The sequence below is a fragment of the Eriocheir sinensis genome, chromosome 23, assembly GCF_024679095.1.
Source record: "Eriocheir sinensis breed Jianghai 21 chromosome 23, ASM2467909v1, whole genome shotgun sequence".
In the NCBI taxonomy this organism is placed as follows: domain Eukaryota; kingdom Metazoa; phylum Arthropoda; class Malacostraca; order Decapoda; family Varunidae; genus Eriocheir; species Eriocheir sinensis.
Window position 1 is genome coordinate 5,466,843 of NC_066531.1, and position 23,200 is coordinate 5,490,042.

The 23,200-nt window shown below is 45.0% G+C and overlaps 1 protein-coding gene across 1 annotated transcript; it reads left to right on the top strand.

The window, feature by feature from the left end:
* The first annotated feature begins 3,157 nt into the window (after positions 1 to 3,157).
* LOC127002609 (demethylmenaquinone methyltransferase-like) lies at positions 3,158 to 10,139 on the top strand. Its single transcript, XM_050868688.1, has 6 exons — positions 3,158 to 3,283; positions 3,492 to 3,643; positions 5,144 to 5,268; positions 5,902 to 5,994; positions 8,376 to 8,488; positions 8,845 to 10,139. The coding sequence occupies exons 1-6, from the start codon at positions 3,158 to 3,160 to the stop codon at positions 8,923 to 8,925; spliced, it is 690 nt and encodes a 229-aa protein (XP_050724645.1). The 3' UTR covers positions 8,926 to 10,139.
* Positions 10,140 to 23,200: the final 13,061 nt, after the last annotated feature.

A 23,200-nucleotide genomic window follows, 5' to 3' on the forward strand; every position in this document is an offset into this window, starting at 1 on the left:
GTAATGTGACTCCTCATCCGTGACGAATATATCATAGTAATGATTAGGAATAAATCCAAGAATAGCCGCCAATCTGGGCTTAAATAACAAACTTATTTTGCAATAATTTAGATTACCGCAGCCATCTATAGAGCGTTTGTGGTAGCATACAAAATTTTTGGTCCAACTCAGTATTCCGCCTTCTCCATCAAAATAATCCTTGTAATTTGTAAACCCAAACACTCCATTTAAAATAGCTTGCCAGTATGTATTTAGGTCAGCCACAATTGCGCTTATTTGCTTGCTCGTTATATTTTTCGAGGGAGACAGCGAGTACCGCAACTGTTTTCCTGAGGTGTCATTGATCGTTTCTGTGTAAACTTCCACTATGGCTTCTTTGTCTTCTCGATGGAGGGTGTATACTTCTCTAGGAATAAAAATACAGTGTAAGGCAACCTGATAATCTCGGTCGGGGTGTAAATTTAACGACGGTATGATTTCATTTTTAAATGAACCTGGCACGTTGTCGGGATAAAGATCGCGGCAGCCTAGGCTACTAAGGTATATTATATGTTTGTCCGCGCTCGTCATGTTTGCGATAAAGACTGAGCTTGTTATGGTTTAGGCTTTAGCTTTTAAGTAACAGATCAATGATTGCTTTTAGCGCGAGCTCTGTCGCCGTTACAGCCACTCGCGTGAGCTCCTTTGTCTGAAACCCAGCCCGGTGGGGGAGGGAATCTCCATGCCATAATCGGGGTGAGGATAAAGGCGACCGTGGAGATGATGTTGACGCTGCTGGTAGCTGGCGCGATGGGAAGACATTGGTTTCTCTCCTCTTTCTTTTGTTTGATCGATTAACGTTCTCTACGTTGTATTTCCTATATCTTTTTCTCCATAGATTACACGCCACTGGTCTAGTTCCATGACTATACACACCCTCATCACCACTTTCACTTAAAGTATCCCCGACAACATTATGAGTAGTACTACTAGTAGTAGTAGTAGTAGTACTAGCAGTAGTGGCAGTAGTGGCGCAACTAGTAGAAGCAGTTTGAGATGTCCTCCGCATTTGACGCAGATTCTCAGGTAAATCAGGGTGGCCATAATCTCTCGTAAAAACACGAGAAGGATTACCCGGCATGCTGTCATCAGAGAGCAGATGCACTCTTTTTGTTGTCTAATGCGCTTAAAGTCGCCTTCTCAATGGAGGTAGTGCATACCTGACCTTTCAGGGTGCGGATGCTATAGAGGCGTGCCTTATCCACCCCCGCCCCTTGCAGTACCTGTCTGTATTTTTCATGATTATAGTTTCTCAAACTATAGTGAGGTACCCCTTTAGCTTTTTTATTTCTGCATCCTCGCCGCTTGAGGGATCATGCAATTTGATAGAGTACATCTTAGGTTTCAGGCAAAGCACTTCCTTTATATGGGCCGCGCCCACTTCTGACTTGACATACCCCGCTTGACCTTTCTTGGAAGTGTCATAGGCGGGGTGGGTGGTGGTAAAGTTACTAAAATCCATTATGGATTTTATGAGTGGAAGCGAATAAAATTCACTAATGTCTTGGAAGTTAGAGATGCATATGGCGGCCGAATCTGTGTCGCCGTAAATATATGAGACATTGTCTGCGCCACAGGCTTTTCGAATTGTGTGGTAATAGAAGGCGTACATTTCAACCTTAGAAAGCTCCAAAATCTGATGTGTGAGTTTGTAATATGTCTTTTTTTTATTTTATGGCGATTGTGTGTTTTTGTTTTTAGGCTTAGCATGTATTTAGTCTGGATTAAGAAAGAACAAATTAGCCTGGATTAAGAAAGAACAAATAAAATAGACTAGATTAAGGTAATATAATAACTTGTCATACCATATTTTTCCACTATATTTCAATAAAAATGTATAAAATCTACTTTTCCCGTTCCTACCCCCTCACTGAAAAGACAATCGATATAACTCCAGTCAATATGAAAATCAACAGTAACACACACACACACACACACACACACACACGCATATGCTGGCAAACTGAAAATCAATAGCGGGTAGAGGGAGAGGGAGGGGTAATGGTACCCTCAGACTGACCATCAAGTCACCGCTCGCGAGGGGTGGGGAATAGAGGGGGACACGCACACACATGCTGGCAAACTGGAAAAAAAAATCAATAGCGGGAGGGGAGGAGGGAGAGGGAGGGGGAAAGGTAGCCACAGGCCTCCGCCCAACAAGTCACCGCTCGCGCCAACCGATCCCCGGCAGGAGGGTGACGCCCCGACACGGTGCGAAAGGACGCCCCTAACCGATCCCCCGGCAGGAGGGCGACGCCCCGGCACGGCACGAAAGGAGGCCCCTGGCCGATCCCCCGGCACTGGGGCGAAAGGACGCCCCGGCACGGCGCGAAAGGACGCCCCTAACCGATCCCCGGCACTGGGGCGAAAGGACGCCCCGGCACGATGCGAAAGGACGCCCCTAACCGATCCCCCGGCACTGGGGCGAAAGGACGCCCCTAACCGATCCCCCGGCAGGAGGGTGACGCCCCGGTACGGTGCGAATGGAGGCCCCTAGCCGATCCCCCGGCACTGGGGCGAAAGGACGCCCCTAACCGATCCCCCGGCAGGAGGGTGACGCCCCGGTACGGTGCGAAAGGAGGCCCCTACCCGATCCCCCGGCACTGGGGCGAAAGGACGCCCCGGCACGGTGCGAAAAGACGCCCCTAACCGATCCCCCGAACAAGGCACCGCTCGCGTTAACCGATCCCCGGCAGGAGGGCGACGCCCCGGCACGGCGCGAAAGGACGCCCCTAACCAATCCCCGGCAGGAGGGTGACGCTCAGGCCTCCGGGGGGTAGGGGGAGACACGATGGCGTGGAAGGTGGTGGGGTTTGGGGTGGGGTGGGGTTGGGGGTGGGGTTGGGGGTGGGGGGGGATGGTCACTTTGGGTAGGTTTATGACCACTACCCGGTTGGGTAGCGGGGAGGTCCCCTCGGCGGCTGGCTGGCCGCCCCGGCCGGCAAATTCGACGTATAAAAATTTTCGACGTAATTTTTTCTGCTGCGAATTCTTGATCATGCTTGCGAATTACTTTAGTCCCGTCACTGTCGCCATTACATACTACTATAAAGGAATTGTACTGTACTGTAGTCATGCCCTGCCTGTGATTCTCCCGTCTCTTCCCTGCTGCAGGATAATGTCTGAGGGCGGCAGTCGGGGCGACGTGGCAATGAGGGCGGACGCGAACGTCCACAGGCCAGGGCTCACTCCGGAGGAGATGGCGGCCGGCTACGACGAGTGGTCCGAGAACTACGAGGAGATGGTGAGAGAGAGAGAGAGAGAGAGAGAGAGAGAGAGAGAGAGAGAGAGAGAGAGAGAGATGCCTTTAGTACCAAGTGCCTACGCAGAATCATAGGGTATCGCTGGAATGATTTTGCGTTAAACCGGCGACTACTCCGTGAGGTCCGGGAGTTAAGTGATGCGGCCCCTGGGGTACGCATCTGTAATCACCCGCTTCCCCGTCCCCTTAGATGATCTGGAAAGGCGGGTACCGTGGCCCCGCCATCACGCTGGAGGAGGCGCTGCGTTGCGTACCCCCGGAGCGGCGAGCCAAGGCCAGGGTGCTGGACGTGGCCGCCGGGACGGGCTGCGTGGGCAGCGAACTCCACCGGGAAGGCTTCAGGTGGGTGCCGCAGGGCCGCAGACAGGGGGATGTCCAGTCACCATACTTAAATATCCTCCAGTCCACTGCCTCCTGCCTGCCAGTGCCTCAGCCTCAACACGAATCCAACGCCAAGAGATGAAGATGATGTGTTGGAAATTACAGCAGCTTGTGTAGAGGCAGAGCCGCTGGGTGGGAACTGGGAGCGGGCAGGAGCGGCATTACTATAGTCCATCGAATCTAACTTAAAATTGAGCCCTGTGACTTGGCCCGGGGAAACCCCAATTGTTTACTGATCTAGCGATGACCTGCGCATGGCGTTCTGTCTCACTGTTAGTCTGTACGTTATCTATTTATGGAATTTACATACATTCATAATACGACTGCGTGGTGTTATGAATGGCTTGGGATTAGAGGGAAAGACAACGACTCAGTAAACCTCATGCAACGTTGCCGCCTGACGGACCTTGGCAACAGGCGCCAGGCCGCACCATTCAGCGTTACGCCACAATGGACAAATGAAGTAGATCTCACTCTCGCGCCCTGCGCAGCCATGCAGAGAGAGAGAGAGAGAGAGAGAGAGAGAGAGAGAGAGAGAGAGAGACACCCTCTCCGAGGAGAGTAATGGAGTGATGTGGCACCAGCGCGGTCTCGTGGGGAATCCTTGTGTCGCGCCCACGGGCTCAAGTTAAAATCGATAGACTATACTATGTTAGGAATTAGGCCAGTTAACCGTGGGATTAGACAAATTAACTATTTCCCTTATGGAACTAGTCTCGGGCCGAGAGTTCAAGCCAACTGTGAGTATCGTCTGAGCTCAAATAAGCCTTGGATGGTACTTAAATACTTCGGTCATCGGCTCCCAAACCGAGACAGAATCAACTTATTCACTGCCTGAAGATTAACCACATTTACCATAAAAGGAATAACAATAGTGAAGTGTTTCCTTTCATGAAATAATAACTAATTGTTCTTTACTGAATTAAAATTAAAGAACAAGGATAATTTAACCGATGGAAACAGAGAGGAAAGCCACGCCATCTGGCGAGAGAAATTCAAAATATCGCTTCAGACCCACGTGGTTGGTTTTCTCTCACTCCACCACCGGCCTTCACAAAGTAAAGACCAAGGCACCGCAGCCCACCCATTAACTCGGACGCAGTGTGCCTTCTATTACCTGACTGAGGGATACTACACCCGGCAACGAGACTTCAGAGACAACAATATCTTTTGAAACCCGCTTCTCAGCTAAGTGCCCCCAGCAGTTATTTGAGACAGATATATTTTTACTACACGGATCCGGTAGGATTATTATTTGTTCGGCTGTCTGGAGGTGCTTGTTGGATACCTTCACCACCTAATAGCTGGTAAGCACTTGTTTCTTTGGGATTGTCTGACGGGTGTGTTATTCACTTTGCGAGTGACCTAACTGTTGGGTAGGGTAAATTTACTGATTCCCAACAACTACTACTAATGCTATAACCTCTACTTATAATACTGATACTACTTCAACTACTACAGCCACTCCCACAGGCACATAGACGCTGTGGACCCGTCGGAGGGCATGATGAAGCTGCGGGAGACTGGCATCTATACCAACGACTTCCTGGAGTTTATCGGCATCGGACACTCCACCGTGCCCAAAGGTATTTGTAATTTGTTTTTTTTACATCAAAGGACACGGCTCAAGGGCAACAAGAAGAGTCCAAAAAAAAAAGCCCGCTACTCGCCGCTCCCATAAAAGATAAAAGTAAAGAGTAGCCAAAAGAGAGGTCAATTTCGAGTGGAGAGGTGTCTTGATACACTCTTCTTGAAATAAGTCAAGTCATAGGCAGGAGGAAATACAGACGAAGGAAGGTTGTTCCAGAGTTTACCTCTTGCATAAGGGGTTTGGATAGTATAGGGATGAGCATGAGTAGAAAGTCGTGTGCAGCGGGGCCGCGGGAGGGAGGGAGGAATGCAGTTAGCAAGTTCAGAAGAGCAGTCATCATGAAGATATCGATAGAAGACAGAAAAAGAGGCAACATAGCGGAGGAATTTAAGAGGTAGAAGGATGTCAGTAAAAGGAGGAGAACTGATGAGACGAAGAGCCTTAGAATCCACTCTGTCCAGGAGAGCTGTGTGAGTGGAATTATTGTTATCGTTGTTGTTTCATATGTAAAGATTAATATACGTATTTTTCTTCTACATATGTCTCTCTCTCTCTCTCTCTCTCTCTCTCTCTCTCTCTCTCTCTCTCTCTCTCTCTCTCTCTCTCTCTCTCTCTCTCTCTCTCTCAGACACATACGACCTGGTGGTCATCTCGGGCGGTATGGGCGAAGGTCACATCCCACTCAGTGGCCTCGACGATCTGGTGCGCGTCGCAAAGAACGGTGAGTGAGTGAGTGAGTGTTTTTACAACAAAGGAGACAGCTCAAGGGCACAAAGAAAGGAAACTAATATAAAAAAAAAAGCCCGCTACTTGTTGCTCCTAAAAAAAAAAAAAAAAAATTCAAGAGGTGGCCGAAAGAGGGGTCAATTTCGGGAGGAGAGGTGTCCTGATACTCTCCTCTCCTGATACTCTCCTCTTGAAATAGTTCAAGTCGTAGGCAGGAGGAAATACAGATGAAGGAAGATTGTTCCAGAGTATACCAGCGTGAGGAATAAAAGAGTGAAGATGCTGGGTAACTCTTGCATAAGGGGTTTGGACAGTATAGGGATGAGCATGAGTAGAGAGTCGTGTGCAGCGGGGCCGCGGGAGGGGGGAAGGCATGCTGTTAGCAAGTTCAGAAGAGCAGTGAGCGTGAAAATAGCGATAGAAAATTGAATGAGAGGCAACATCGCGACGGAATTTAAGAGGTAAAAGACTATCAGTTGGAGGAGGAGAGTTGATGAGACGAAGCGCCTTAGACTCCACTCTGTCCAGAAAAGCTGTTTGAGTGGAGCCCCCCCACACGTGAGATGCATACTCCATACGAGGGCGGACAAGGCCCCAGTGCATGGATAGCAACAGTGCGGGGGAGAAGAACTGGAGGAGACGATACAGAACGCCCAACCTCGATGAAGCTGATTTAGCGAGAGAGGAGATATGAAGTTTCCAGTTCGAGATTTTGAGTTAAGAATAGACCGAGAGTATTTAGTGTTGAAGGTGACAGCTAAGTGTTGTCGAAGAATAGGGAATAGGTGTTTGGAAGATTGTGTCGAGTTGATAGGTGGAGAAATTGAGTTTTTGAGGCACTGAAGGACACAAGGTTCCTTCTACCCCAATCGGAAATGATAGCAAGGTCTGAGGTTAAGCGTTCTGCAGCCTCCAGTCTGGAGTCGTGTACTTCCTGTTGGGATGGCCTTCTAATGGAAGAAGCTGAATAATGCGGAGTGGAGACGTCGGCGTATGAGTGGACAGGACAGTTTGTTATGGAAAGATCATTGATGAATAACAAGAAGAGAGTGGGTGATAGGACAGAGCCATGTGGAACACCACTGTTGATAGGTTTAGGGGAAGATCAGTGACTGTCTACCACAGCAGAGATAGAACGGCCGGAAAGGAAACTGGAGATAAGGGAACAGAGAGAGGGATATAATAAAAAAGAGGGCAGTTTAGAAAGCAAAGACTTGTACCAGACTCTATGGAAGGCTTTCGATATGTCTAGCGCAACTGAGAAAGTTTCACCGAAATGGCTAAGAGAGGATGACCAAGAGTCAGTTAAGAGAGCAAGAAGATCGCCAGTGGAACGCCCCTTGCGGAACCCATACTGGCGATCAGATAGAAGGTTATAAGTGGAAAGGTGCTTTTGATCTTCCGGTTAAGGATTGATTCAAAAGGCATGGAAGCATAGTTTTTAAGGACAATAGGAGGCACTCCATCAGGTCCATAAGCCATCTGAGAGTTGAGGCCAGAGAGGGCATAGAAGACATCATTATGTAGAATCTTAGTAATAGGCATAAAGGAGTCAGAGGGGGTATGAGTAGGAGGAATATGCCCAGAATCGTCCAGGGTGGAGTTCTTACAGAAAGTTTGAGGGAAGAGTTCAGCCTTAGAGATAGATGAGACGGCAGTGCTCCCGTAAGTGTTAAGGAGAGGAGGGAAAGAGGAAGAAGTGAAAGTGGTGGAGATCTTATTGGCTAAGTGTCAGAAGACACGTGAAGAATTAGAAAAAAAGCAAGGTGTTGACATTTTATATTGATGAAAGAGGTTTTGGTAAGTCGGAGAATAGATTTGGCACGATTCAGGGCTGAAATGTAAAGTTCATGGTTAGTAGGAGTGCGAAGGCTCTGGTGAGTTTGTGTGTGTGTGTGTGTGTGTGTGTGTGTGTGTGTGTGTGTGTGTGTGTGTGTGTGTGTGTGTGTGTATTTTGCAAGGTCCGCTGAGCGGGTGAAGGCGCTGGAAGCTGGATCCTCAGCTTAGATACTCGTGCGAGGACCCGTAGGTTAGCATTGTTCCTGGGCGTGCCGATCTTCCGCCACGACTATTTCCCAAGGCCACTGAGAAGATTCACCGGGTTTTCATGGGTGGTTTTCCCGTTGAAGATCGTGACAGACGTGTAGAACCATCACTATAGGATCGCAAAACAGTTCATGGTAATCCCAGCAACTTTACGAGAGGCTTTTCAAACAGGCGAACTTAGGCGCCGTTTAGGATGGGAAAGAGCCTATATAGAAACTTCAGATTTGCCTGGAGTAAACCTTGAGGTGATTTTCCTAGGGTGGGCTAGACGACGCGCCCCCTAGCGTAAGCCCCAATGATTAACTGATTTCCTCCTCTCCGGCACTCCAGGAGGCTTCGTGATCATCGTGATGCGCCATGAGTACCTACAGACCGTGCCTTCCTACAAGGACAAGCTGGAGCCTTACATGGACCAGCTGGAGGCGGACGGGAAGTGGAAGAAGGTAGGGAGCACCGGTGCCAGATTATCGTACTCAGAGCATAGTATTTACCGTTTTTTGACGCCCCACTATTGCCAAGAAACATCAGGAATTAACTATTTTAACGATAGATATAAATGAATATAGTTATTGAGCCCCAGGAGAAAGTTATGGGGTCGGAAGTTGGTAAATATAAGAGGCTGAGTACAATTATCTGGCAACGTTGGTACAAGAAAACATTTACTTTAATCAAGGTTTATGTCTGGCGGAGCTGTTCACTGTATGGGCGCCTGTCACGACACACTGGTATAAGGAGATGGTCAGTAGCTGCCCAGGGGGAGAAGGTCACGTATTTGAAATGATGGTCATAATTCCTTCAGGTGGAGCGGCGCACCGTCCCAAACTATTTATGTGACAAGGAGGGTCTCGTCTTCGTCTTCCGCATCACTAAGCCTGAGTGAGGAGAAAGAGGAGGGAAGGGAAAGGAGAGAGATGAGGAGGAGTTATAGTGGTGCTGTGCCAAGTCCGTCTCTGTGTAACAGCCTTGGCTTTCGTCGCGGCACCCGAGACTGAGGTGTGAATTATCGTGCTCTGGCAACCTGGTGTCATGGCGTCTACGATGATATATGATAGTCTACGCATAGGACACATTTGTCAGTATTAATCATATTATTGGAATTGTCGTAAAAATCTGTTTTAGATTATAAGGCTGAGGCTGCAGAATGCTTAACCTCAGACCTTGCTATCATCTCCGATTGGGATAAAAGGAACCTTGTGTCCTTCAATGCCTCAAAAACCCAATTTATCCACCTATCAATCTTCCAAACACCTATCCCCTATTCTTCAACTACACTCAGCTGTCACCTTATAATTCTTCAAAACTAAATATCCTCGGTCTATCCTTAACTCAAAATTTTACCTGAAAACTTCCCATCTCTTCTCTCACTAAATCAGTTTCCTCGAGGTTGGGCGTTCTGTATCGTCTCCTCCAGTTCTTCTCCCCCGCACAGCTGCTATCCATATACAGGGCCCTTGTCCGCCCTCGTATGGAGTATGCATCGCACGTGTGAGGGGCTCCACCCACACAGCTCTTGTCTACCTTTCGGCCACTCCTCTGTTTAAAAAAAAAATAAGGTCGCTGATTATGTAACTGTATGTGTGTGTGCGTGTGTAATAGCAAGTTGCCAGAGCACGATAACGAAGACCTCAGACTCGTGTGCTGCGATCATAGTATATGTTTAGGAATGCTTGGTCTGGGTCTTGGGGTCTTGATGATGTACAGACATGTATATATATAATAAACGGGTGCCTACTTCCCCTCAGAATCATATTAATCTTTGTTTGTTTCTCAAGTTAATTTAAGTGATTACTCTTCCTAATTTTAAATGCGTCTGCTGTTCCTAATTTTAAAAGCGTCTGCTGTTCCTAATTTTAAAAGCGTCTGTTGTTCCTAATTTTAAAAGCGTCTGCTGTTCCTAATTTTAAAAGCGTCTGCTGTTCCTAATTTTAAAAGCGTCTGCTGTTCCTAATTTTAAAAGCGTCTGCTGTGGCCCTACGTGGCGCAATGCAGAGGAAATTAACTTATTTAATCTGAAAGTAAAGTGAAATGATCAGCAATTAAAGTTAAGTAACAGAGTAGTGAAGTATATGTGGCAGCGAGCATGTGGAAGGATGAGATGGAACGAGAGAACAAAGATTAACGAAAAGAATAAAAACTCTCGCTCCCATCCCTCCCTCCTCCATACTTCCTTCCTTGAACGGAGTCGTCCGCCACTGGAACAACCTCTCCGCAGAAGTAGTCAGTGCGGAAACGATCAATTCCATTTCCACTGACAGTAACTTTACTGCGTCGGGAGTGAACCGAACGTATCCGAGAGTAGCAGAAGTGCTTTAATCCTTTCCACAGGTCACTTAATGTTCTTAGTTCTTTTCTTTTCTTCTTCTATTATTAGATATCATCATCATAATTTCGTTTAACGTCCGTTTTCACTCTTCCTGAGCGGTTGGACGCTTTATGGGTCTCCTCTATTCTGCTCTGTCTTCTGCCTGATGCTCATCCAATCCCATCACTGCCATGTCTTCCTGTATACACCTTCTCCACGTTTTCCTAGGTCTACCAACTGGTCTCCTTCCTTTTACTTTCAATCTCTCCAAAACTCCCAGCACTGTATCCTCCCCTGCTTTTCACATGTCCAAACTATAGGAGTCTCCCTTCTGAGCACTGTTTCCAGGTTCTCTACTCCACATCTGTTAGCCACATCTAGCTGCACTGGACACCCTGTCTTGCCAATCTCTCCACAACTCCCAGCACTGTATCCTCCCCTGCTCCCTTCACATGTCCAAACCATCAGAGTATTTCCCTTCTGATCACTGTTTCCAGGTCCTCTACTCCACATCTGTTAGTTACATCTGAACTGGGTACCCTGTCTTGCCAATCTCTCCAAACCTCCCAGCACTGTATCCTCCCCTGCTCTCTTTACATGTCCAAATCCATCGGAGTCTTTCCATCGGGAGGAGTTTCTTTTCAAACCGAGTCATCCGTCACTGGAAATCTTCCTTCAAGTAATAAATAAATATACTATACTATCAACTCCTTTATCGACCGTCACTTCGCTTTCTGCTGCGTCGGGAGTAAATTGATGATTGCTTTTTCATCTGCTCCCCAGGCCCCCAGTGGCCAAGATCGAGCAGCAAAGCAAAAAAAACCAAAATGAAATGAGCCAATAGAGCCTTTTTTTTGCATTTTTGCTGTTCCCATTTCTGAGGTAGTGGCGGAGTGGTTAGCGTGCCGGCCCCGCATTCGCAGCGTTGATGATGATGAGGGTTCGAATCCGCCGCTAACCACCTGGGATTTTTCAGTCACCGCCGAGGGGCCTAAGACTACCCACATGCTGTCCTGAAGACTACCCACCAACCCGGACTCTAGAAGAAGCTATGCAAGTGAAATCAAGAATGATCTCCGGGGGGCAGCATGAGCCAATAATAATTGCGCCACTATAAACAATTGTCTGCGCCATAACGGGCTCGGGCCCACCATCAGGCCCCTAATAAAAAAAAAGCCTACCGGCGCTTTAGGTCACATGTAAAAAAAATTAAAAAAACTTTCCAGGTCCTCTACTCCACATCTGTAAGCTACATCTGCACCGGACACCCTATCTTACCATTCTCTCCACAACTCCCAGCACTGTATCCTCCCCTGCTCTCTTTACATGTCCAAACCATCGGAGTCTTTCCCTTCTGAGCACTGTTTCCATGCAGGTCCTCTACTCCACATCTGTTAGCTACATCTGCACTGGATCGACACCCTTCTATTATGAGATATGGAACAAAGAATAAAGAAGATAATAAATTGCTCTCCCCTCCCTCCTCCTCCCTTCCTTCCTCGAATTGAGTCGTCCGCCTGTAACAGCCTTCCTGCAAGAGTGGTTAGCGCATACTGTGTGATTTTCAGTTAATACAAGAAACATGTGTGCAATATTCATGCAGTGGAGGAAATGATAAGACTCGTAATATGATAATAGAAAACAGTAAAGGAAGGAATATTAATTAAGTGCATGAAACCAATTATAATAATTTTCCACAGCTAGAGGTCGTTTTTTTCTTCTTCTTGTTTTAATAGTTTTTTTCTTCTTCTATATAAGAGAGATAATAATAATAATAATAATAATAATAATAATAATAATAATAATAATAATAATAATAATAATAACAGTAATATGAGAAGTGTGATAAAGGAGAAGAGAGGAAGAAGATAAAAGAAAAAAGACGGAGAAAGGAGAGAATTACAGAAGAATAAAGAAGAGGAAAGAAGGAATGGAGGAAACAGAAGGAAGGGAAATATAAATAATGGAAATATATGACAATAGAGCGGGTCAAGGAGGGGCGGGGGGCGGTACTCGGCTCACCTCAAAACAAAACAACGTGACTGATAAAGAGTAAGGGAGGAGAGGGAGAGAAAGTAAGAGAGGAGGGAGGTGGGAACTGTGAAGGGTGGAGAGGAGGAAAAGGAAGGAGAGGGAGAGACAGAGTAAGGGAGGAGAGGGAGAGAATGTAAGGGAGGCGGGAGGTGGGAACTGGGAAGGGAGGAGAGGAGGAAAAGGAAGGAGAGAGAAAGAGTAAGGGAGGAGAGAAGATGGAAGAGAAGGGAGGGAGAGGAGAGAAAGGAGGGAATGGAGTGAAAGGGAGGAGAGAGAGAGAATAAGGGAGGAAAGGAGGGGATGGAGGGAGGTAAGGAGTAAGATAGGTGATAAGAGGGAGGGAGGGGTGTAAGTAAAGGAAGGTGAGGGAGAGAAAAAATAAGGGAGGAAAGGAGGGGATGGAGGAAAAGGAAGGAGGTGAGGGAAATGAGTAATTCGAGGTTCCCAGTATTCCGTTTTGACGGATCCGTCGACGTTAATAATGACCTCAAAATGACGTCAGCGAAATAGCGGCCGCTCGGCACGGATGATCCATTCCGTCGGTCCATCGCTCATCATTCGTTGACAAACATATAGACAACATTAACCATAATGACCTCTTGTATATGTTATTTTGTAGCTAAGTACTTATATTTCATATTCATGATATGTAGGATACAGGATTTTCATTCTGTGGAGCACCATCTCTCCTCCTCTAAACCTCACCTTCTCTTCCTCACCGAAACACAGGTCTCTGAGGCTACTGACAGCAATCTCTACTCTGTTCCCTCCTACTATCTCTATCCTAAATTTCAATCCAAAGCTGGATGTTGCGTCTACGTGCGCAACGACATCACTTGCTCACGTGCCCACGACCTTGACTCTTCTAAATTTTCCACCATCTGGCTAAGACTTCATTGTCATACTATTACTAAATACATATGTGCTGTTTATCTCTCACCCAACTCAATTAACTATGTAAAATTCTTTGACTACTTGAACTCTAAAGTGAAGCACATCTTGACCCACTCTCCCTTCTCTGAAATCTCCATCTTGGGAGATTTCAATGTTCACCACCAGCTTTGGCTTTCATCCTCTTTCACTGACCAGCCTGGTGAACAAGCCTACAACTTTACCCTCCTCAACGACCTAGAGCAGTTGGTTCAGCACCCTACACGTGTAGGCGGTAGCGAGTGTTCTACGTGCTAATTGGTTCGTGGATAGAGAAAGTCAATATCCGTTAGGCTTTTTTATTGACATAAAAATCGTACAGGTCATAAGAACAAACAAAATACATAGAAAAGGTGTTTGTGTGTGTATGCGTGTGTATGGTGTAGATGACATATAAATGTTAGTGTGTGTAGTAAACAATATGTATGAGTTAACAATAGGAGGACGAGGACAGACAGTGGAAGATAAACGAGTAACAAGAGAGACAAACTGAGACAAGCTGGAGTAGGTAGGAAGACACCTACCGAACGGGCGCAAGCCACTCCCGGTGAGGTATATATGGGAAGTGAGGAGGGTGCTGAAGCCCTCCAAAGGCCCTTCCCATGTCTTCATTAACCGTTTCCCTATTGTCTCATCACCACCAGAGAGTAGTTCAGCATGCTCTCTAAAGACATCTCCTCTCTCTATCCACACCACACTACATTCACACAACCTTTTTTTTTTTTACAACAAAGGAGGCAGCTCAAGGGCACAAAAAAAACGATAATAAGAAAAAAAGCCCGCTAATTGCTGCTCCCATAAAAGAATCAGAAGAGGTGGCCAAAAGCAAGGTCAAATTCGGGAGGAGAGGTGTCCTGATACCCTCCTCTTGAAAGAGTTCAAGTCGTAGGCAGGAGGAAATACAGATGAAGGAAGATTGTTCCAGAGTTTACCAGCGTGAGGGATGAAAGAGTGAAGATGCTGGTTAACTCTTGCATAAGGCGTTTGGACAGTATAGGGATGAGCATGAGTAGAAAGTCGTGTGCAGCCGGGCCGCGGGAGGGGGGGGAGGCATGCAGTTAGCAAGTTCAGAAGAGCAGTCAGCGTGGAAATATCGATATAAGATAGAAAGACAGGCAACTTCGCGGCGGAATTTAAGAGGTAGAAGACTATCAGTAGGAGGAGGAGAGCTGATGAGACGAAGAGCCTTAGCCTCCACTCTGTCCAGAAGAGCTGTGTGGGTGGAGCCCCCCCACACGTGAAATGCATACTCCATACGAGGGCGGACAAGGCCGCTGTATATGGATAGCAACTGCGCAGGGGAGAAGAACTGGCGGAGACGATACAGAACGCCCAACCTCGAGGAAGTTGATTTAGCGAGAGAGGAGATATGAAGTTTCCAGTTGAGATTTTGAGTTAAGGATAGACCGAGGATGTTTAGTGTTGAAGAAGGTGACAGCTGAGTGTTGTCGAAGAATAGGAGATAGTGTTTGGAAGATTGTGTCGAGTTGATAGGTGGTGAAATTGAGTTTTTGAGGCATTGAAGGACGCAAGGTTCCTTCTGCCCCAATCGGAAATGATAGCAAGGTCTGAGGTTAAGTGTTCTGCAACCTCCAGTCTAGAGTCGTGTACTTCCTGTTGTGATGGTCTTCTATTGAAAGAAGTTGAGTAATGCAGAGTGGAGTCGTAGGCGTACGAGTGGACAGGACAGTTTGTTATGGAAAGAAGATCATTGATGAATAACAGGAAGAGAGTGGGTGATAGGACAGAGCCCTGTAGAACGCCACTGTTGATAGGTTTAGGGGAAGAGCAGTGACCGTCTACCACCGCAGAGATAGAACGGCCGGAAAGGAAACTGGAGATAAAGGAACAGAGAGGGATAAAATCCGAAAGAGGGCAGTTTAGAAAGCAAAAACTGGTGCCAGACTCTATCGAAGGCTTTCGATATGTCTAGCGCAACAGAGAAAGTTTCACCGAAACTACTAAGAGAGGATGACCAAGAGTCAGTTAAGAAAGCAAGAAGATCGCCAGTGGAACGCCCCTTGCGGAATCCATACTGGCGATCAGATAGAAGGTTATAAGTGGAAAGGTGCTTTTGAATCTTCCGGTTAAGGATTGATTCAAAAGCTTTAGATAGACATGAAAGTAAAGCTATTGGGCGGTAGTTTGAGTCATTGGAGCGGTCACCCTTCTTAGGCACAGGCTGTACAAAGGCATACTTTCAGCAGGAAGGAAAGATAGATGTTGATAGGCAGAGACGAAAGAGTTTGACCAGGCAGGGTGTCAGCATATCAGCATATTGCTTAAATTACAGGCTCACGGAGTAGAGGGTAAAGTTTTGAACTGGGTCAAGGCGTGGCTTAGCAATAGGAAGCAAAGAGTGCAAATCAATGGTAAAAGATCTGACTGGGGATGTGTTACGAGTGGGGTCCCACAAGGTTCGGTATTAGGTCCACTTTTGTTTATTATTTATATCAATGACTTAGATACAGGAATTAGTAGTGATGTTAGTCAATTTGCAGATGATACCAAGATCGGTAGAGTAATTGAGTCGGATCGGGACGCTAGTATTCTCCAAGGTGAACTCAACAGATTGTATGACTGGGCGGATAAATGGCAGATGGAGTTCAATGTAGGGAAGTGCAGTATTCTGAGTGTAGGTAGGAACAACCCCTCACATAACTATTGCTTAAATGACACTCTCATAAGCAGATCTGGGTGCGAGAGGGATTTAGGGGTCTTAGTGAGCTCTGATCTCCGTCCAAGGGCACAATGCATTCAAGCTAGAAATCGAGCTAATATGGTACTGGGATTTATTTCAAGGAGCGTAAGCAACAGAAGCCCCGAAGTCTTCCTCAAACTATATTTAGCATTAGTTAGACCTCATCTTGACTATGCGGTTCAGTTCTGGTCACCTTACTATAGAATGGATATCAAAATGTTAGAATCAGTGCAGAGGAGGATGACTAAGATGATTCAGGGGTTGAGAAACTTGCCATACGAGGAAAGACTCAAACAGTTAAACTTGCATTCTCTAGAAAGGCGAAAGGTGCGTGGAGACATGATCGTGGTTTATAAATGGATGAAGGGCTTTAATAAGGGAGACATTCATAAGGTTTTGTTGGTAAAAGAACCGGGTAGGACACGAAGTAATGGGTTTAAACTGGGTAAATTCAGATTCAACAGGGACATAGGCAAAAATTGGTTTACAAACAGGGTGGTGGATGAGTGGAATAGGCTTAGCAGTCATGTGGTGAGTGCCAATACAATTGTCACATTCAAAAATAGACTAGATAAATTCATGGACAGCGATATTAGGTGGGGTTAGATACACGGGAGCTTAGGGTCAAAGGAGCTGTCTCGTACAGGCCTACCGGCCTCTTGCAGACTCCTGCGTTCTTATGTTCTTATGTTCTTATATCCACCTTTTCCCAAAATTCAAATTTCAAAATGGCGCACCTTCACCTTGCCTCGGAGTCCCCGCCTTGGGGGGATGGCCATAAATTCCCCCAGGGAGGACTCCCCTTTTGGCTGCCGACCCAAGAGGTGTTTTGATAACTCCTCAAACCTCTTCTCAATTTCTGCAACATTCGCGGTCTTCGTTCTAATTTTCATTCTGTGGAACACCATCTCTCTTCCTCTACACCTCACCTTCTTTTCCTCACCGAAACACAGGATTCTGAGGCTACTGACAGCAATCTCTACTCTGTTCCCGCCTACTATGTCTGTCCTAAATTTCAGTCCATAGCTGGATGTTGCGCCTACGTGGGCAACGACATCACTTGCTCTCGTGCCCACAACCTTGATTCTTCAGAATTTTCCAGCATCTGGCTAAGACTTAATTGTCATTCTATTATTAAATACATCTGTGCTGTTTATCTCTCACCTAACTCTACTAACTATGTAAATTTTTTTGACTAACTGAACGCTAAAGTAGAGCACACTTGACCCCCTCTCCCTTCGCTGAAATCTCCATCCTAGGAGATTTCAATGGTCACCACCAGCTTTGGCTTTCATTCTCTTTCACTGACCAGCCTGGGGCTGGATTCATCATACCATTTACCGGACCTCTGTCTGGTAAGTTTCGCGGTATCTCCGCCCACCCGGTAAATCTGCATTCATCAACCACTTACCGCACCCGTGGTAAGGCCAAAGGTTACCGCGGCTCCGAGCAAGATCTATAGTAACAGGTCTCCTCACTTTACCTCCACTGCGCAGCCTGTGACGTCAGCTGGCTGTGAGACAGTGAGGAAGACGGGATACTATTCTATATTCTCCGTTCTCTCATTGCGCTGCCGTTCTCTCTCTCTCTCTCTCTCTCTCTCTCTCTCTCTCTCTCTCTCTCTCTCTCTCTCTCTCTCTCTCTCTCTCTCTCTCTCAAGAATACCCCATATTTGCCCCCAGATGTCATTATTATTATTAGTAGTAGTAGTATTGTGTGTGTGGTGTGTGTTTACTCACAAACTGAAATGTACGCAGAACAGAGTGGAGTCAAAGTCTCTTCGTCTCATCAGCTCTCCTCCTCACACTGATAGTCTTCTACCTCTCAAATTCCGCCGCCATGTTGCCTCTCTTTTTATCTTCTATCGATATTTTCATGCTGACTGCTCTTCTGAACTTCTTAACTGCATGCCTCACCCCCTCCCGCGGCCCCGCTGCACACGACTTTCTACTCATGCTCATCCCTATTGTGTCCAAACCCCTTATGCAAGAGTTAACCAGCATCTCCACTTTTTCATTCCTCACGCTGATAAACTCTGGAACCATCTTCCTTCATCTGCATTTCCTCCTGCCTACGACTTGAACTCTTTCAAAAGGAGAGTATCAGGACACCTCTCCTCCCGAAATTGACCTCTCTTTTTGGACACTCCTTTGACCTCTACTCAGGAGCAGTAAGTAGCGGGCTTTTTTTTTTTCTATACGCCCTTGAGCTGTCTCCTTAGCTGTAAAAAAAAAAAAAAAATACTATCTCCTCCAGTTTTACTTCTTCCTTTTTCCCGCCTCTTCTTAACCCAGACAGCAGCACTGCCGTCTCATATATCTCTAAGGCTGAACTCTTCGCTCAAACTTTTTGTAACAACTCCAGTCTGGACGATTCTGGGCATATTCCTCCTACTTATTCCCCCTCTGACTCCTTTATGTCTGTTATTAAGATTCTTAGGAATGATGTTTTCTATGCCCTCTCTGGCATCAACTCTCAGAAGGCTTATGGACCTGATGGAGTGCCTCCTAATGTCCTTAAAAACTGTGGTACCTGGTCAAACTCTTTCGCCTCTGCCTATCAACAGATACCTTTCCTTCTTACTGGAAGTACGCCTTCGTAAAGCCTGTGCCTAAGAAGGGTGACTGTTCCAATCCCTCAAACTACCGCTCTATAGCTTTACTTTCCTGTCTATCTAAAGCTTTTGAATCAATCCTTAACCGGAAGATTCAAAAGCACCTTTCCACTTCTAACCTTCTATCTGATCGCCAGTATGGGTTCCGCAAGGGGAGTTCTACTGGCGATCTTCTTGCTCTCTCAACTGATTCTTGGTCATCTTCTCTTAGCCGTTTCGGTGAAACTTTCTCAGTTGCGCTAAACATATCGAAAGCCTTTGATAGACTCTGGCACAAGTCTTTGCTTTATAAACTGCCCTCTTTTGGATTCTATCCTTCTCTCTGTTCCTTTATCTCCAGTTTCCTTTCCGATCGTTCTATCTCTGCTGTGGTAGACGGTCACTGTTCTTTCCCTAAACCAATTAACAGTGGTGTTCCACAGGGCTCTGTCCTATCACCCACTCTCTTCCTGTTATTCATAAATGATATTTTTTTCCCATAACAATCTGTCCTATCCACTCATACGCTGATGACTCCACTCTGCATTATTCAACTTCTTTCAACAGAAGACCCTCTCAACAGGAATTACATGACTGCAGACTGGAGGCTGCAGAACGCTTAACCTCAAACCTTACTATCATTTCCGATTGGGGTTAAAGGAACCTTGTGTCCTTCAATGCCTCAAAAACCCAATTTCTCCACCTATCAACTCGACACAATTTTCCAAACACTTATCCCCTGTTCTTCGACAACACTCAGCTTTCACCATCTTGAATACTAAACATCCTCGGTCTATCCTTAACTCAAAATCTTAACTGGAAACTTCATATCTCCTCTCTCGCTAAATCAGCTTCCTCGAGGTTGGGCGTTCTATATCGTCTCCGCCAGTTCTTCTCCTCCGCACAGTTGCTATCCATATACAGCGGCCTTGTCCGCCCTCGTATGAAGTATACATCTCACGTGTGAGGGGCCTCCACTCACACAGCTCTCTTGGGCAGAGTAGAGTCTAAGGCTCTTCGTCTCATCAGCTCTCCTCCTCTTACTGATAGTCTTCTACCTCTTAATTTCCGCCGCCATGTTGCCTCTCTTTCCATCTTTTATCGATATTTTCACACTGACTGCTCTCCTGAACTTGCTAACTGCATGCCTCCTCACCTCCCGCGGCCCCGCTGCACGCGACTTTCTACTCAAGCTCATCCCTATACTGTCCAACCCCCTTGTGCAAGAGTTGACAATCTTCCTTCATCTGTATTTCCTCCTGCCTACAACTTGGACTCTTTCAAGAGGAGGGTATCAGGACACCTCTCCTCCCGAAATTGACCTCTCTTTCGGCCACCTCTTTGGATTCTTTTTAGGAGCAGCGAGTAGCGGGCTTTTTTATTATTGTTTCCTTTTCTGTGCCCTTGAGCTGTTTCCTTTGTTGTAAAAAAAAAAAGGAACATCACTGGATTGGCACCGCCACCCCCTGTGTTGCGTTGGGACTTCCCCGTCGAGGGAGATACAAGAGGAAGAAATTTTACATTTTTTTTTTTTTTACTCCACGGCAGCAAGGAAAAAAATGGAGGGTGAAGGTGCACTCCAACCTCTTTCCTCCATGTTTATATGTTCCTCTTTCTCCTTTGGGTTTTTTTGTGCTACGCTATAGGTCGTGGTGCCTATTTTTGTTATTACTACTTGGGTCAAATGAAGTTTCACGGCTACCTTGGAGTTTTATTCTGCTGGTATTCCTCTCGGGTAACGGAGTGGATTACTTAACATTGTAGACTACGGTAAGTCCGGGCTACCCTGTAATATATATATTACATCGCTTGATCCCCTATGAATGTATGACTGTATGTGTTGCGACACCGGGTCGGTGTCGCAGCACGGGATGTTTAACAACACGTCGTGCTTTTGGCCGTGGGAACTGTGATGAGCTGACGCTAGATCAGCAAGGATCAGCAAATGATGACTTTCATCAGCAGTCATCAACCGAAAGCCACACCCTTCCGGACGAATCATGATGCAATAAACAGGGCTAGCAACGCCGTTCGGCGGAAATTCGTCTGCTAAACGGAAGCAGACGACGCTCTACGGACATAACGTCATCTACGGAAAAAAAATCCGTTTCCTCTTAATTTCCTTATAAATGCTAAATAAACTTTTTTTATTAAGAATATTAGTTCTTATGATTTTCCCACAATATTATAGATATATGCAGCTACATGAATGTGCCATATTTTGCTGATAATCAGCAAAAATGACGTCTCATTTTCCAAGACGAGGTATCGTCAGCTACGGAAATCATTCCTTCGACCACTTTAGCTATATTATTTACTGGAGTCAGACTTCATTAAGGTAAGAAATATAAACTTTAGCGCTTTCTACTTTAGTGTTAGTGATAGTATTTGTCACAAGTAAATAATAGCTGCAAATTTAATGGACGTACATATTTGTAAAAGTTGGTTAAGTCGTCGATCATTGCCATATTCCGTTTTATAGTTTTTAAAAGAAGACGTGTTAGAATGGTAGACTAACTTTAAACTGGTGTCATGGCGGTGTGTATGTGTTGCTCTCAATTTATTACACACTAGTGAAGAGGAGATTAGTGAGGACGAAAATCAAATAAATAATGGACCAAGTGAAGAGCTTTTCCATACAGAGGATGTACAGCCGCTAAATAGTATAAATTCAGAAACACAAGAGACTGACTCAGAGAGTGATGACAGTAAGGATCATAGCGAATACTGTATCGATAATAGTGAGGAAAACACTGAGAACGTAGACTTTTTCAGTGATAATTGTGAAAGTAACGAAGGGAATCCTATATTCACCTCAGAATCGGATTCATCACACGACGAGCAGTGTGACAGTGACAGCTCCGACAACTGTTTGAGGCCCTTTAAAAGGAGGAAATACTAGGTAAGATTTTTCATTTATATAATTTATATTATGCTATTATCATTTATCTTATTAGGGAAAGAGTTAGCGGTAATCTAATATTCATCGGTTTACATTAGTACATGGTCCAATAGTACTATTTATAGCCGTTTTCTTTCTCATCTAATGTTTAGAGAACGGCCGAAACACACAGATACGGAAAAACGGCAGTAGGCCAGTCAATAGGGGATTGAATAAGGAAAAAATTCATGGAAAGCTGGAACAAGCTTCATTATCTTTATGTATAAGTAATAATAATATTAATTAATTTTTGCACCCCTCTACTGTCCGGATTTGGGCCATCTTGGAAAAAATGGTAAAAAAATAGTTTTTTTAATATTTCGCTTTTTTTTACTCTTTACCAGAAAATATAATAAAATATGTCTATACAAAAAATTAATTACTACTCTTCTATATATTTTTATATGTTTTTATATTTTTTTTTATATGTCAAAATGTTTTTAAGCAAGTTTGCCTTTGCCTATCTTGTCATTTGTCTATCTTTGTATTTCTGTTTTTTTTCTTAGGAGGGGACAGACTGTGAATGTTTGGCAGGACAGGCAACCCCCACAACACCCAACCCAACCACCAAATTATTTTCATAAATCCATTAATTGTTCTTTGCTTTACTCAAAGTATTGATTTCCAGGATAGCATTGGTTTTCTATTGGTTTTCTAGTATAGCAAGATATTTTTTTTCATTTTTTTATAGTGAACAGAAAGTAATTTTTTTCTGTTTGGTTCTTTTAGTTTGGTTTAAGAAGAATGTAGCCTGGCATGTATCTATCTATCCTCTATCTCTTGTGTCTATCCCTTGTCTCTTGTCTACCAATCCCTCCCGGTTTATCCAGGAGGTTTGTTAAATGTTTTTTTTTTTATTATTTTTATTTATGTTTCTCCTTATTATTATTTATTTTATATATCATGATTATTCTATTCTATTATATTTCTTCACTCTCTGACATCAAGAAGTTTCAGAAGTCACAGTCCCATGATCGTCACATCCCTTTTTCAACGAACTTCATCAGGTTTGAAAATACAGAGCCCTCTTTTGAAACACATATCACAAACATTTTTTAATCCTGCCTTTCTCTGCAGGTTTTGGCAGTGCACACAATGTAGCACTGGTACAGGTGGAGCTGCATCTTTATCAACATGGCCTAGGGTCTTTATCAGGTCTATTTAAGACAATCCCTGCATTATTACCAGGATTTGTTCAACCAAAATATTCTGCTTCCATGTCTGTAAGGAATGAAATCACGCAGATAAGGGTATGAGGAATGAAATCCTGTAGCTGCATCCATTAGGCAAGTGAGCCAAGCCAAAACATGACTTCAATGAGTGAACATGATTCACACATATCTCAATAATACAAAAAGAAATCATTTCTTCTGAAGATGATAAATCTTCTTCATTCAGCTTTTCTTCTTGCTTCAGCAGCAGGTTCATTTTTAAAGTCAGACAAGATCTTTTTAATTTTCATTTTTTTTTCTCCTTATGATGAACTTAAGTTTTGAACTTAAAAAGTTGCAGATCTGTTTAAATGCCAATAAATGTAAAATGTTCATGTTGATGAATGTCTGATGATGACTGATCCATATTGATGGACCTTGCTGTATTTTTGGCTCTTTTCTGTATTTTGTCCCTTGTATTTGTCCTCTGCCTGGTTTTCCTT

What these genes read in the sequence shown, in the direction of transcription:
- LOC127002609 (XM_050868688.1), top strand. Translation starts at nt 3,158, where the DNA reads ATGTCTGAGGGCGGCAGTCGGGGCGACGTGGCAATGAGGGCGGACGCG. An exon ending in CTCCACCGGGAAGGCTTCAG is followed by an intron (nt 3,644 to 5,143) that starts GTGGGTGCCGCA and finishes CAACTACTACAG; the next exon opens with CCACTCCCACAGGCACATAG. An exon ending in CGGACGGGAAGTGGAAGAAG is followed by an intron (nt 8,489 to 8,844) that starts GTAGGGAGCACC and finishes TAATTCCTTCAG; the next exon opens with GTGGAGCGGCGCACCGTCCC.